At 35.3% G+C, this 17,284-nt stretch overlaps 1 protein-coding gene across 1 annotated transcript in view; it reads left to right on the forward strand.

The window, feature by feature from the left end:
- TM2D1 (TM2 domain containing 1) overlaps positions 1-17,071 on the forward strand; it is a 42,589-nt gene extending 25,518 nt beyond the window's left edge. The window contains exons 5-7 of the mRNA XM_045547884.1: positions 860-933; positions 14,465-14,594; positions 16,749-17,071. Of these exons, the coding sequence (XP_045403840.1) occupies positions 860-933; positions 14,465-14,575 (185 nt within the window). The 3' untranslated portion in view covers positions 14,576-14,594; positions 16,749-17,071. The remainder of the gene's footprint in view (positions 1-859; positions 934-14,464; positions 14,595-16,748) is intronic.
- The last annotated feature ends 213 nt before the right edge of the window (positions 17,072-17,284 follow it).

Consider the following 17,284-nt stretch of genomic DNA (forward strand, 5'->3'; position numbering starts at 1 on the left):
AAAGATAATTGGGTTACTAATAAAATTTTGCAATTTTACAACATTATCAATGGTTTTTCCTGATTAGTTTTCTGTGGCATAACAATTTATATATTTGAACTTTCTACTCTAAATGTATAGTAAAATTTGAATTACATAGTATGTTAAGTCTAAATATAAGGATTTTAGGACTAAAAGATATTCTATAACTGTGGTGTACTGAAATTTAAAGATTACTTCCTTAGCCCTTTTCTCTTAAGAGTTTTTGTAATATTATATTGATTTTTTCTTTTTTTTTTTTAAATAATTTTTTCTTTTCTTTTCTTGTTTTTTTTTTTTTTCTTGGAGACAGGGGCTTGCTCTGTCACTCAGGCTGGAGTGTAGTGACATGATCATAGCTCACTGCAGCCTCAGACACCTGGGCTCAAGGATCCTCCTGCCTCAGCCTCCCAAGTAGCTGGGACGATAGGCATGTTCTGCCATGCCTGGCTAATTTTTACAAATTTTTGTACAGATGGGGTCTCATTTTGTTACCCAGATTAGTCTCAAGCTCCTGGGCTCAAGCAGTCCTCCCACCTTGGCCTCCCAAAGTGTTGGGATTATAGACATGAGCCACCACTCCCAGCCTATGTTAAGTTTTTCTTTTCAGTTACTAATATTTGTTTGTTAACTGAATTAATAAATTATTTGGGGGCTTTTCTATATAGAGCGTTCCTTTCAACTTATATTTTCAGGTGAAAATTGGATTTTTTAAAGTGTTACTTTTATATTCTAGATACAAAGATTTTGTGGTACATATAATGGTTTTTTTGAAAATAGAAAAGTTTGTTAATATTTATAAGACTTTACAGATTCTAAATGACTTTACCTTCTTTTCTAGGTTTGTTAAAGTTTTGCACTGTAGGGTTTTGTGGAATTGGGAGCCTAATTGATTTCATTCTTATTTCAATGCAGGTAAGTTAGTTTCAATCTAAAATGTAAACTACTTTTACATTCAAAAATGAGTTTTGTGATCTTCTGGTATATTTAAAATTTTTAATATATTAGGAAGCAGCTAGGAATGCTTATTTCTATATTTTTTTTAGATGCTGGATCTAAGGGATGCATGGTCATGTTTCCAATTAGCACTTCCCAAACTGTGGTCTACTAGTTGGTAGTTCTATAAGGCATAAGAAGTCATTAAAAAAGATTCCATCACAAATACAATTTGTAAACGTGAGATCAACTGAGTTAAAGAGGTTGCTTTATTGAATAACTTCTCAGAAGCTTTTTAATACGTATTGAGTCTATAAGAGAGATTGTGGTTATTTCTCAAACTTAGTTTCTTTTCCTGATAGGAAAAAAGTAACCTTGTCAATTACCATGAAAGGACATTGATGGGACTCTGATATACATATGAATATTGTGGATTCAGAAACAAGATCTTTTGCACTGAACAGGCACTCTATAGTAGTATTCTGTTGGGTGCAAATTACAGAAACTGAAATCCATCTAGCATAAGCCAAAAAGAAAAAAGGAATATATGGGCACTCTGTAGAAAATCTGGGAGTGGGGATGGCCTCAGGCAAGACAAATATATATAAACAAATGATATGTTGAGGACTCTCCTGATGTTCATGTCTGCTTCTCTCATTAACCTTATTTTCCCCTGCAACAGTGGGTGTAGGAGCAGGCATAGTTTGTGAAATGCTGTCCTTAAGCATTTAAAAGTGCCACCAGATGTTTTCCGTTAAATTGTACTGAACTGGTTGTGATTAACTCATGAGGATTCTTAAATTAGAGAAAGAGATGAATTTTCCACAACAAATGTTGCCAAACAGCATTTCAACAAGCATTTATGGAGCACCTAATGTCTTCAGCAAGTATGTCAGTGTGCATTTAGATCATTGTCTGTTTTGCTCTGCTTTCTCATATAGTATTTCTACTCTTCAATCCTGTCTCCTTGATGTTATCATTATACTTTAAAAGAAAGTCAGAATCTAGGAGATTTTGATACCATACTGTGAGGAGGAGGCAGCATATGGACCAATAAGATACCAGAATTAAACAAGGAAAATATTTGGTTTTAAAGTTGGAATTTTTCTGTCTTTACTCGTAAACATATGCCTAACCAAATATCCTCACTTCTCTGACTGTGGGACAGGCAAGCAGGCATGAAGAGGCTAAGGTACTTGTGCACATATGCTTAGAAATGAGTTTCTCACTTTAAATGAGGATCCAAGGAATTTAATGTATTATTGGGATTCTTCGAGTTAAGATATCCAGAATTCAAAGTGTCTTTGAAACCCAACCATTTAGATAATATTTTCATGCTAGGTTCTTTCTTTGGTGATATTACTATTGCTTTGTAGTTTTGGTTGTATCAAATTACAGAGCTGATTTGATTCAGCCACTGCTTTCTGGTTCATGTATACCTGAACTTTTGACAATAAATAATTCTTTTCTTAAAGAACTCCTGGGATTGAGACTTTATCACATTAAAATTTGTTGAGGTATAGAATTAGTGTTTGAATTTTGGCAGTAAATTTCTCTGAATAAGTCATTTTAATAGATATGGCCAGTGTAGACTGCTTTCTGATTGGAAGACAAATCAGTTTTCATACATAGCCAGATAAGATGTATAGCTTTATTCTACATGTCATTTAATATATGTAACATGTGATGTTGACTACATTAGTTTTAGGGAATTTTTTTTCAGTAAGTTAAATAAGTTTTTTACTATAAATATATAAACTATATTTATATCCTAAATATATTTTTTCCAATTTCTCAATAGACCTTTTATATTTTGTTTATCATCTTTTTGTTTATTCTTCTTTTCTTCCCCATTCTCTCCATGCCTGATTATTTTTCTTTTTTTGGCCATTCAATGTTATTCCCCAGTGAATAACAATGTTTTCCTATTGGACTGTGAGCCCATAAATGTATTGGGCATGGATTCAAGATCTATAAAAATGTACTGTACTTTGCTTCACAGTGTATATCAAAAATCTAAGAGTCTACTTATTTCATCTTTGAACCAAAACAATACAAAGTATAATGCACATATTGCTAAAGTAAGCTTTACATGTTGCTGTATTTACAGAAAATACTTTCATGAGTTTATATATATTTGTTAATAAACCTTGAAAGTTTCTATTTTTCTTAAAAATATACAAATAATATGAATGATAAATGTTATGAAATAATACATAGAAAGCATCAACAAAATCTAAATCATTGATACACGTGTAGCTTACAGTCTCTCAATGGTATTATGAACACTACTATATATGTAGTTATTTGTAAGGTAGTGCTAGAGATTTGAAAACACTCATAGTTTTGTACCTATATATTTTTACATACATCATGAAGCATTAAGTTTTTATCAGAAAAAATATGTCAATATGTTGATTATATTTAATCCTCTTTCCTCATTCGCACAGCATGGGCTTTTCTTTTTTTAAAAAAAACAAAATGCTGGAGGGCTGTTGAATGGGCATTTTTAATTATACCAAAAGCACTGATGTGTTCTGTACCAAACAAAAAGAAAAGAAAGTTTCTTATGTTAAGTGGAGACAAGACAGCCACAAATCAGAAAGATGAGAATGTGTAGAAGTAAAATGGAAGTATGTATTAGAATGTAGAAAGTTATTAGAAGGAAGTATGCTGGGGCTCTTTCCTTGTTACAGTTAAAAAAAATCCTGTGCCATATGGAAGAAATTACTTTCATTTTCATTCTTATCAGTGTTATAAAATGGGTTTCCTTAAAGGACTAATAACTATATAAGCAACAGAGATTCATAAAAGCAGTATAATCTCCAGAACATACATGAATTTTATAAATAAATTTATCAGATTTATAAAATATGTCTCATTAGTTTGGTATTTAATATCTCATTCACTTTAATGCTGAATTATATACTGCTGAGTATTAGTGGTTTTTTTGTTGTTCTTTTTTTTAAACAGGGTCTTACTCCGTTGCTAGGGCTAGAGTGCAGTGGCATCATCAGCTCCCTGCAACCCCAACCTCCTGGGCTCAAATGATCCTCCTGCCTCAGCCTGCCAAGTAGCTGGGACTACAGATACATGGCACCATGCCCAGCTAATTTTTTTTATAGTGACCGGGTCTTGCTATGTTGCTCGGGCTGGTCTTGAACTCCTGGGCTCAAGTGATCGTCCCACCTTAGGCTCCCAAAATGCTAAGATTACAGGCATGAGCCACCATGCCCGGCATTAGCTTTTAACTTTTAAACACCAGGTTTGACTTTTCGCACACAAATTTCTTGAGGAAAAAATACTTTTATTAATCCACTATAGCACCAGTAGTGTGTTAAACATAGAGTGTGCCTTCAGAAATTTTTGCTGATTTGAACTGAATACACCTTATAAAAAGTGTGATTTATGCCAACTACAAGCAAGATGAGAAGGTGGTAGTTTTAAAAAAGTAATTGTTTTCCTTTAGTACATGTTTTAGTCTATTTGGACTACTATAACAAAATACCTTAGACGGGGTAATTTATAAACAACAAATTTATTTCTCACAGTTCTGGAGGCTGGGAGGTCCAAGATAAGGGTACTAGCAGATTCAGTGTCTCTGCTTCATCAATATTGCCTTCTATGTGTCCTCACATGGTGAAAGGGAGAGATAAGCCCCCTCAAGCCTTTTTTATAAGGGCATTAATCCCATTCATGAGAGTGCAGCCCTCATGACTTAATCACTTTCCAAAATTCCAGCCTCTTAATACCAGCACATTTGGGATTAGATTTCAATGTATGAATTTTGGAGGGACGCAAACATTTAGACCATAGCAGGGCTTTAGATAATTCTAAATTTCACAAGGTCATTTGAGAGGTAATGAATAAAAATGAAAGGTGATATGAAGGATTATATATAATAGGTTTTATGCCATCATTGGAAATGGGTTTAGTGAACACCAATGTAGGTATAATAACTTGGAATCCTTGCCCTAAAGGAACCTATAATCTATTCTACGAGTGGTCAGATAATAGATTCAACTTATTATCAGAAATAAAATTTCTGGGCTGGGCGCGGTGGCTCACGCCTGTAATCCTAGCACTCTGGGAGGCCGAGGCGGGTGGATGGCTCGAGGTCAGGAGTTCGAGACCAGCCTGAGCAAGAGCGAGACCCTGTCTCTACTAAAAATAGAAAGAAATTATCTGGACAACTAAAAATATATATAGAAAAAATAAGCCAGGCATGGTGGCACATGCCTGTAGTCCCAGCTACTCGGGAGGCTGAGGCAGGAGGATTGCTTAAGCCCGGGAGTTTGAGGTTGCTGTGAGCTAGGCTGACGCCACGGCACTCACTCTAGCCCGGGCAACAAAGTGAGACTCTGTCTCAAAAAAAAAAAAAAAAAGAAATAAAATTTCTGATAATAAATTTCCTTGGGAGCTGTAGGTTTAAAAAAAGAGTCTTGATTTTATCTTATTTAAATTCTTTGAATTTTACAAACATTTTTAAAAGCCTAAGATTGATCGGGGCTCAGTGGCCCATGGTTGTAATCCTGGTACTTTGGGAGGCCGAGGTGAGAGCATCGCTTGAGCCCAGGAGTTTGAGGCTATGGTGAGCTATGATTGTGCCGCTGCACTTCCTCCTGGGTAACAGAACTAGATGCTGTCTCTTTAAAAAAAAAGAAAAAAAGCCTAAACTTTTCAGTTTAGAGCATAAATAAAGCCAAAGCTATAATATGTTCACTTTTGTGTAAGCCAGTTTGGTCAAAGACATAGCCTATCTCCTTTTGATCAAAGGAAGTACTAAACATGTAATCACCCTAAGTCTATTACCAGTGCTGGAAAAGTTGGTCAAAGTACTGGACAGTTTGCTAGATATAGGGCAGCAATATATAAAAACAGAAGACAAAATGGGGATTACATCAAGCTAAAAAGCTTCTGCACAGCAAAGGAAATAACAAAGTGAAGTGACAACCCATAAAATGGGAGCAAATATTTGCAAACTATCCATCTGACATGGGATTAATAAGCAGAATATATAAGGAGCTCAAACAACTCACTTGCAAACATATCGAAATAATCCAATTTAAAAATGGGCAAAAGATCTGAATAGACATTTCTCAAAAGAAGACATAAAAATGGCCAACAAGTATTAAGAAAAAAATGCCCAATATCACTAATCATCAGAGAAATGTACATCAAAACCACAGTGAGATATCATCTCACCCCAGTTAAAATGTTTTGTATCAAAAAAACAGAAAATGACAGATGCTGGTGAGGATATGGAGAAAGAGGGACCCTTGTACACTGTTGATGAGAATGTAAATCAGTATAGCCACAATAGAGAGCAGTATGGAGGTGTCTCAAAAAACTAAAAATAGAACCACCATATGACCCAGCAATTCCACTACTGGGTATATATCCAAAGAAAGGAAATCAATATATCAAAGATATATCTGCACTCCTATATTTATTGCAACACTATTCACAATAGCCAAAATACATATTCACCCTAAGTGCCCATCAACAAATGAATATATAAATTTGTTTAATTGGGTTATAGGAGTAGTAAATCTTCATTATAGAACAAATATATAATTGTGTGCATGTCAATTGTTTGTTTGTTTGTTTTGGAGATAGGGTCTTACCCTGTTGCCCAGGCTAGAGTACAGTGGTATCATTATAGCTCACTGCAACCTCAAACTCCTGGGCTCCAGTGATCCTCCTCCCAAGTAGCTGGGATTACTGGCACGTGCCACTATGACTGACTAATTTTTAAATTTTTTTGTAGTGATGAGGTCTCACTATGTTGCTCAGGCTGGTCTTGAACTCCTGACCTCAAGTGATCCTCCTGCCTTGGCCTCCCAAAGTACTGGGATTACAGGTGTGAGCTACCACCCTGGGCCCTGATGGGAATTTTCAAAACACAGGGTATCTTCAACTGGTTCTGAGACTAATCCTAAAACTGTTTTCCTCAGGATATGTAATGGTGAATCTTACTCATTTCTTGAAAAATAATGTTTATATTGGTCATTTAGGATTAATACTAACAAATCTTTAAATCAAATAAGTCAAGGCTTCTGAATGCATAAATTCTGGCACTGTGTAGGAATTTTGATGCTTAATTAAAATGTGACTAATTGGGTGGTTTTAATGGCTTCATCTTTAATTAACCACAAACTGAAGCTAGCAATGGACACAAAAATGTAATTTGACTTTTAAGAAAATAGATGTTTATTTATTTGGGGGAATTGGGATGGACAAAGGTTGCATCATTATCCTGTAATTACAGACAGCTGAGTCATCTTTTGTCACCAGATTAGTAGATCTTCAGGAGGTGACTTGATTTTGCCAGTGTTAACATTCACATTGTTTGTATGAGGAAACTCAGAAATGTTTTAGGTAGAAAAGGGTGTATTGATAGACTTGTATAAAGTATTCATATTTTTTCTTTTGCTTCTTAATTCATTTATTACATTTGAAATTAATAAAATATTTCAGTTACCTAAAAAGTATGACTTCAGTGATACTACAGAACCATTAAAAGAGGGATCATATCTGTTGCTAAAGTTTAGATTATAAAGTAGTCACTGGTAACCACATTTTTCCCCTTTAATTTTCTTCCAGTAGAATGCTATCTAAACATGTACAAACAAAAATGCATTTTACACTAACAAAATCAAAAGTTTATAAATTACAAACATTAATACTACAACATTAATTAATAAAGTTCAAATAAGGTAAGCTCTTTCTTTGAGATAAAATATATGTAACATAAAATTTGCAACTTTAAACTTAAGTGTACAGTTCAGTGGCATTAATTACATTCAGAATGTTGTACAACAAACACCACTGTCTACTTCCAAATCTTATCCCCTCATGAAGAAACTCTATACTATTAAGCAATAACTCCTTATTCCCCCTACCCCTATTCCTGTAACCTTTAATCTACTTTTTGTCTTTATGAATTTGCCTATTCTAGATGTTTCACATAAATGGAATCATATAATATTTGTCCTTTTGTGTCTGGCTTATTTTATTTTGTGTTTTCAAGCTTCAGTGATAATGTAGCATGTATCAGAACTTCATTCCTTTTATGGCTGAATAATAGTCCATTGTATGTATATTAACATATCACATTTTGTTTATCTAGTCATCTGTTGAAGGACACAGTTAATAGATATTAACTTAAGTCTCTGTTCAACTCTATATTATATACTTAGAAGAAGATAAACTTTTATTTGAAGCTTAATGAAAACAATATCTTTGTGACCTTGGATGTATTAAGCCTTCTTAAACAAGCTCCCAAAAGCATAAACCAAAAGTGTAAAGGGGAGGGGAAAAAAAAACAATGAATTTGACTACCTTAAAATTAAGAAATTCACTTTTAGAAAGGATACCATAGACCAATTTAACAGTTAACAGACTGAGTAAAAGGACACTGGCAATAGGAATTGATATCTAGAATATATAAGTAATTTCTACAAGTCTATGACAAAATGATAGGGGGCCTAATAGTTAAATTAGTGAAGTAAGCTATTAAATAATAGAGGATTCACAAGGCAGGTCACTGAAATAACTAATAAGTAAATAAAGAGATACTCCTGGGCATATAACTCCCAAATACTCATACTCCTATATAAAAAGGGACATGTAAAAAGATGTCCACTGTAGCAGAAGTTGGAATCAATCTAGTTGTGTCTACCAATAGGGGAATGGGTGCATCCTCTGTAACACTAGATAGTAATTATAAGCACTTACCTACATGTACATGTAGCTACATGGAAATGTCTTAAAATCATAGTGTACTATGAAAATAGTTTAAAACTCAATAAGATTTGCAACACAGTATCATTCAGTATTACTAAATTCAGTAATACTAAATTAAAAATGTGTATTTATTCAAAGGACATCACATTTTTTAAGAATAAATGTGTATCCAAGTCATATACCAAATTAAGTGAATGCCCATTATTTGTGTGGGTGCCTATGAGTGGGTATGGGAAGGGTTCTTGAGAATTAGAGTGAGCATCAAAGATGAACATAAAAACAACAGGAAATTTGGTGATGACTTCTTAACATTCTTGACTTTAATATGTATTTTTATTTATTTATTTGTTTTTTTGTTTTTGTTTTTACCCCTAAGGAAAAAGGTTTGAATTAATGCATTTTTAAAATTTTCTGATTTACTCTTCTTGCTGTAGACTTTACAGCTCTAGAAAAGCCTATCCCTTTAAGTACACAATTTGTGATTTTTGGCATTTTAACCTACAAATAAAATTTCGTGGTGAAAACGATCAGAAATGTCATGAAAGAAGAAATTTTCATTTAATCTCTCCAAACTGCCACCAGCCATCTCCATAGAAGGATATGGCAGACCAAAAGATATCCACATCAAATTCCTGGAACCTGTGAATGTTACCTTATTTGGAAAAGGGAGTTTTGTAGATGTGACTAAATTAAGGATCTTGAGATAAGGGGATCATCCTGTATCATCTGGGTGGGCCTTAAATCCAGTGACAAGTGTCCTTGGAATGAAAAGAGCCACAAGCCAATGAACACCAAACAGTGTTGATTGACACTGGAAGCCTAAGGAGACATGAAACAAGATTCTCCCCTAGAGTCTCTGTAGGACATGAGGCTGTGCTGATTTCAGACTTATGGCCTCCAGAACTGTATGTTTCTATTGTTTTTTTTTTTTTTTTGAGACAGAGTCTCGCTCTTTTGCCCTGGCTAGAGTGCCGTGGCATCAGCCTAGCTCGCAGCAACCTCAAACTCCTGGGCTTAAGCAATCCTTCTGCCTCAGCCTCCTCCTGAGTAGCTGGGACTACAGGCATGCGGCACCATGCCCGGCTAATTTTTTCTATATATATTTTTAGTTGTCCAGATAATTTCTTTCTATTTTTAGTAGAGACGGGGTCTCGCTTTTGCTCAGGCTGGTCTCGAACCCCTGAACTCAAACAATCCACCCACCTCGGCCTCCCGAGTGCTAGGATTACAGGCATGAGCCACTGCGCCCGGCCTCATTTCTGTTGTTTTAATCCACCAAATTTGTGGCAATTTGTTACAGCAGCTTTGGGAAACTACTACAGAGTGTTATGTATGAAGTTGTTTTCTCAAGATTTTAGGGCTTCTTACATAAGAGACATTGATACCTATTGTGCAAAATTGCCTAAGTGTATAAGTGGTCTTTCTTCTCTCCCTTGAGTTCAAAAATTTTCCCCTGCTTATTGAATGGGAAATACTTCATACTACACAATTTGGCTTCAGGAGGATATTTCTTAGCAGAGAAATAAACTCATAATTTTAGGTTTCATGTGCTCTGTTGTCAATGAACAAATAAATGGACATGGGTATATTCACTGAGTAAAAAATCTCCTATTTTAAAAGATTTGTTATAATTTTATAATTGCAGTATAATATATTAATAATGAAGGATTTTAAAATTGGCATATTTATTGTATATGTATATATGAGATGTTTAAATATGGGTTTATTTTTTAATTTTGGTTAGGGAATATGGATCTGAATAGTTGAAAATTGTTTTTTTGTTTGTTTGTTTTTGTTTTTTGAGATAGAGTCTCGATCTGTTGCCCAGGCTAGAGTGCCTTGGCATCAGCCTAGCTCACAGCAACCTCAAACTCCTGGGCTCAAGCCCAGGAGTTTGAGGTTGCTGCCTTAGCCTCCTGAGTAGCTGGGCCTACAGGCATGTGCCACCATGCCCAGCTAATTTTTTTCTATATATTTTTAGCTGTCCAGACCATTTCTTTCTATTTTTAGTAGAGACGGGATCTCGCTCTTACTCAGGCTGGTCTCAAACTCCTGACCTCAAGCAATCCTCCCACCTCGGCCTCCCAGAGTGCTAGGATTACAGGCATGAGCCACTGCACCCAGCCAGTTGATAGTAAATAGAACAATTTTCTTAGGATAGTTTATAGAAAAGTATTAATATGTTGATGTGATACTTTGTAGAGGCTTAAGTGGAGGTGTTTGCATTTTAATGTAGTCATAGAAGACATTAGAACTTAAAAAACTGCCTTACAGCTTCTTCTATTTCTTATTACAGTAGATAAGAAAAACTGAACGCTGGACACGGTGGCTCACGCCTGTAATCCTAGCACTCTGGGAGGCCGAGGTGGGTGGATCGCTTGAGGTCAGGAGTTCGAGACTGGCCTGAACAAGAGCGAGATTCCCATCTCTACTAAAAAATGGAAAGAAATTAGCAGGCCAACTAAAAATATATAGAAAAAATTAGCCGGGCATGATTGCACATGCCTGTAGTCCCAGCTACTCAGGAGGCTGAGGCAGGATTGCTTGAGCCCAGGGGTTTGAGGTTGCTGTGAGCGAAGTTGATGCCACAGCACTCTAGCCACTATGTCTCAAAAAAAAAAGAAAGAAAAACTGAGATCCAAAGACGATTAAATTATTTGATCCTTTTCTTTCAAGTTTTCTTTTCAGTCTAGTTCTTTACCGTACTGACTTAATTTGGTTGTCTTTGGGACAGTTCTTCAAATTGTTTTAGCAGAGAAAAGCAGTTAGTGTTGTGTTTTGGTGACCTGGCAAATGGTGTGTAGGAGGCATTGAATACAAGTGTATAATGAGAGTTTGGCTACACGTAACACTTTTTATATTATATAGCAATATGGATATAGGGTAGTTCTAAGATTTATTAGCAAAAGGACCTAATGAAGGATCCCAATCCATTCAATCTTCTCTCTTTCCCTCTTTCCTTCTTTCCTTTCTTCTTAGCTTCTTCCTCTCTGCCATCTTGAGATCCTTTGGTTAGCATCACTGCCTTATACAGTCATTTTCAGGGGCAGAAAAAGACCTGTTTCCTTTCATGTATATCTTCTTAGGAGTAAGTAAGTCCCTGAGTGAACATGTCTGATAGGTGATTGCCCAGAATTTCTTTACATGCCCACGCTGAATGAATGAATCGGTAGAAAGAGAACTGGAATTCCCATGTCAGAATTTGTCAGGGAACCAGAATTAATAGTCTGAGGGAAAAGAAATGCTGCAATAAGATTGCTAAGTTTGATACAAAATTGGATCATGTATAACCAGGTAATAAAACTACAATCTTTGGGGGCTATATTCTGTACAGGCTGGGGAGCATGGGAACCAACACACTATCATTTTTCTACAAGTTAACTGCTAACTTGACAAGATTGGAAAATGTCCAGGCCCCAATCAATTTTTTTTTTCTTCCTTTTTTTTCCCCTTCCCTCCACCCCTCCCTGCTACTGATCAGTTTTTAAATAGTTACATTTCCTGAGAAAGTCAAATGAGCTTCAGGTAGGGCTCATTTCAATATCATGCATATCAATATGTATGATATTAAAAGGTCACTCAATCATATATTTACCTTATTTCTAACTTTTGGATACTTTTTCTCAACAGGAATAAATAAGATTGTCAGGAGAGATGGTGTAGGATGAGAAAGATAGTAGGCTGAGTTCTAGTCTATTATATACATATTCCAAATTAGGGAATTTTTTGCTGTATTTGGCCTGTTTCTGCTGGCTAGGCTTTACGTTTTTTTTTGTTTCCCTTATACAGTCTCAAAATATGTTGTAATTTCTAGTTACTCATTCTTTTCTTTCTTGGCTTAATGCTCATAGTAGTTTCCTCTGTGACCTTGGCCACTAAAAAGGTTTTAATTTTTACTTAAATTTGTAAGTAACATTTATAAATGTCGAGCCAAATCAATTTAATCTTTAGAAAGTAAGTCAACGTGCGTAACAGCACCTGGCATGGTATCTGGCACATAAGTTCTTTGTAAGTATTATTTGAATATTAACATCTATAGTTCACTAAAATAAGCTTCCAGTTGGTAGAGATGGTATCTTATTTACTGTTTTGTGTATAATACCAAGCACAGTACCTGGAATACTGTAGGAATTAAATATTTGTTCAATAGATTTTAAGACCAAATACATTTTAAAAATGAAGAATGCTTTATGGCAGTGTCCTTCAATTTAAAAAAAAAAAGTCCATGCCCTTCACATATTTTTAAATTGATATTTAAGTTTTCCATCATAAGTTTAAATAGTTGCAAAGGATGTAGTGTCAAGTTTGCAAATATTGACATATTTAAATAAAACTGTTACATCAGTTTTGAAATGTATCCAACAGAATATAAATACCATAGGATTTTAAATATCATCCACTTAAAAAAGACATAAATGAACTCTTCACTAACCATTATAATTTTTATATTGGTTTTTCTCCTTGAGTCTCTATTTTAATTTCTCTTCTCCCACAGAGTTTTATCCTAATGTAATGTATTTTATACTTGAAAACCTACTCATCATCTTAATCATTAAAATTAAAATATTTTAAAATTTTCTTTGATTTCTGGATTGAGTCATTATAATTATTAATGGTATACAACTGATCAAAACAACATAAGCGGGTTGCAAATTCAGCAAATTATTTTTAGGCAAAAATATAAAATATTATTGGGAATGCATCTTTGGAACAGATACGGCAGAATGTATTTTTGGACCTTTGATTAAAAATTTCCCTAAGTTCAATATTTTGAATTATCTCTTTGTTTGGCACTTGAGAGCTTTTTATACCTGAGGGTGATGTGCCATCGTAAGACTCAGAGTACCCTTTGATGGTAGGTATGCTTTACTGTTAGCAAGTTGGAGGAAGGACCACAGTGAAAGGGGAAATAGGGAGGGAAACTAGTATGATGCTTCCACTAAGCATGGTATCAGGCAGATTCGTTTTACAAAGAGTATTACAGGAATCAAAGGTCTCAAAATTAATTCCCATAAAACTCTGTGGGCCCACCTACACCTTGGCAAATCTTTTTCTACCCTTAAGGATACAGTTTGAAGATTGCTACCTTGGAGGATAATTTGTAGAGACCATGTTAACTGGATTGTCACAAATGTGGTTATATGGACAAGATGATTGTGGTGAACATGTGTTTTTTTCTATCTGTCTCTTCCTTTTCCATTCCAGGTGGTTATGGCAAGACTGTCAATCACACTACCTCATCTCCCACAGGGAGCCTGGCCTGGCCAATTATATTAATCCTGTTCCCTTGGATACAGTAATTTGTCCAGCAATAGGCATAAAAACCAAGCAGATCAATGAGAGTCTTTCTCTGAAATTGGTATATAAACACTGGGGAAGAAAATTTTTCTTTCTTTCTATTGGGAGCTGCTGAGCTGGGAATACATGACTCTAGAGCTATTGGCAAGTGGTTGAGAATTCCTGTCTGCAGAATGAAGAAAAGCAGAGCTAAGCAAAGAGGCAGGGAGGCCAAACCAAGAGCCTCACGGGGCAGCTGAATTCATCCTTGAGGCCTTGTTTCCTGCAGCATTGCTTTTAATCCTGAGAGCTACCCCAGTATCCTTCTTAGCTACATGAGCCACTAAATTACTCTTTTAAGTTTGTTTGAGTTGGATTTTTGTTGCTACTGAAATGATTTTGTTAACAATTGAAAAATGTAAATTCAAAGTGTTGTGAAATATCTTTTGTAAAATGAGTAATTTTGAAAATTTGTGTCTCCTAGATCGTTGGACCTTCAGATGGAAGTAGTTACATTATAGATTATTATGGAACCAGACTTACAAGACTGAGTATTACTAATGAAACATTTAGAAAAACACAGTTATATCCATAAATATTTTCAAAAAGAAACAGTAAGTGATATGTATATCTAATCTTATTATAGTAGCCTATTATTTATATAAAATTATGAGAATTTTAGAACCAGAGGAAATTGTAAGAGATCATCTGGTGTCATAAACCTCTTAGTTTTCTTATGCGGAAACTCAGGTGTACATATGCCTGAAACATCCCTAATCCTTTGGAAAGCTTTTTTATGTGTGTGCATTGCTCCTGCAGTTCCCAATTCAGACTCTGCAGTGAATATGGTTAAAGGACAAAGTTCACAAGAAGAAAATAACATCAAAGCAAAAAGATATTCATTCTATGATGATAATGCTCAAAGTATGTGCTATAAATAATTCAATATAGCAGACGTTTTCTGCTGCCAATTTCTTCAAGGGTCAATATAATCTCTAACCTCTTTTCTCTTTCTCCTTCCCTAAACCTGAAAGTTGATAGAGTCTAAACCTGAGCTACCTATAAGCACTTATTCTAACCTAAAGTTTGGCCTTGCCCATGAGAATTATTAATTAACCTTAGCTTTAAATCAGTGATACACCTGCAGAAGTCAGAGATACTATCAGTCTTCCTGGTTCAACTCTCTGGTTCTCTAGGATTCTGCTACTATTTTATTTCAACCACCATTTATTCCATTCTAATAATCTTCCAATAACGCAAGATTTTTCTCAGAAAGGATTTTGGTAGAATATCAGGAAAACCATTTCCTGGTATAATCATTCTCTGTAATGGAGAAGTCTCATATATAGTAACATGTAGGGTGAAGGGTAGTTTTTGGGTAATAGTTCACTTTTTTTTTTTTTTTGAGACAGAGTCTCGCTCTGTTGCCCGGGCTAGAGTGAGTGCTGTGGCGTCAGCCTAGCTCACAGCAACCTCAGACTCCTGGGCTTCAGCGATCCTACTGCCTCAGCCTCCCGAGTAGCTGGGACTACAGGGATGCGCCACCATGCCCGGCTAATTTTTTCTGTATATATTTTTAGTTGTCCAGATAATTTCTATTTTTAGTAGAGACGGGGTCTCACTCTTGCTCAGGCTGGTCTCGAACTCCTGACCTCGAGCGATCCACCGGCCTCGGCCTCCCAGAGTGCTAGGATTACAGGCGTGAGCCACCGCGCCCGGCCAGTAATAGTTCACTTTGAACTATCTAGCAGTTTTCACAGAGCTGGACAGGCAGAAAGAAAGACAGGGTAGGTGTCTTGGCCACCTTTGTATTACTAGGATTTTCAGTCAACTCTGTATCAGAGACTGCTTTTAGAGGTCAGGAAGGGAAAAGACATTTGTTTTTTATGTTGTCATGTATAGATAGGATGAAAAGTACAATTTTGGACCCTTTAGGTAGTTTTTTTTTTTTTAACATTGCAACCTGAGGCTTTATAGGTAGATTTTTTTTTTTCTTTTCTCACAGTAAAATTATGGGATATGCCTAATAATTATTGCCATGAGATTGAACAGTGACAGACCCCATAAGATTTGAGGAACTTATTCAGCTGGAAAAGTTTTTCCAGTCTTTTCTTTTAAACTGTAAGAGACATTGAGTTTTAAAGTTGGAATGAAGCTTAGAGATCCATCTGCCTCTTCTTACTAGGGAACATATTGAGACGTAAGGAAGTTGAGACTAAGCACACAACTAATTAGTGCAGAACTGAAACTAGAATCTAGGTCTTCTATACATTCTGTAACACAGTTGTCTCTACCTCCCACCCTACCCCATCTTCTGTCAACTGTATCATTGCATATTAGGCATCTTCATTTTGGAAATTGTTTCTCCTACTTTATGAGAAGAGTTGTGTGGTTTTACATAATCTTACTCATACTGTAAATTGTATACTTTCAAAAGTATATAGATTGTTTTTAAACTATAATGTGTAAAAATTAAGCAGATGTAATTTAAAAAGTGATTTTATCCTCTAGTCTATTAGCTTCTAGCCTATTATATAAATATTTAATTGGGATTCGAGACTCAGATTTGAAACTTAAATCTTAAAGGCCCATTGCGAGGGCAGATAGTTGCGTGGTCATTCATATGACCTCTCTGTAGAATATAGAAGTGCTCCAAGAGTAAGAAAAAATGTCTTGACTAAAATGAAGTATTAAAATGTACATCTTCAATAACCTCATTGGACTCTTTTAGAAATATTGTTTTAACATTTTTCTTTTCTCTGTTTTAGGATTTGAACCTCCTTGATTTTAATAGAGATCTCCCAGTATGTGGATTTCCAGATTTTCCTTTTTCCTTCTTCACATACCACTTCATGAGTTCTAAATAATTTTGTTGTGGTGGTTATTTTTGTTTTGTTGATTTCATTAAAAGTATATAATTCTGAGATTTATTTAATAGGACTTTCGTTGAGAGCTGTAAAATAGTCTTTCTCAGGCTGCTGTCTCTGTGAGATACATGGCTTTTACTCTGATATTCTTTAATGTCTTTTACAAAGGCAGGTTGCCACTTGTCATTTTTGCTTCTGAAAAATAAAAGTATAACTTATTCACATTTTTAGTGCTTTGTTATTGAGAAAATCTTCTTAAATGTTGAATATAGCTGTCTTCTGCATTTTGATCCTTCAAAGCAGTTAATCCGTGGTGTGAACAAATACCATTTATATTGCCTGGGGCTTCAGTCTTGTGTATGACAACCCACCTGTTTTTCTGCAACTTTCAGATCTGTCTTTGCCTTGGTATCCAGGGAGCTAAAGATCATCAGGGA

Source organism: Lemur catta, chromosome 3 (genome assembly GCF_020740605.2).
Source record: "Lemur catta isolate mLemCat1 chromosome 3, mLemCat1.pri, whole genome shotgun sequence".
Lineage (NCBI taxonomy): Eukaryota > Metazoa > Chordata > Mammalia > Primates > Lemuridae > Lemur > Lemur catta.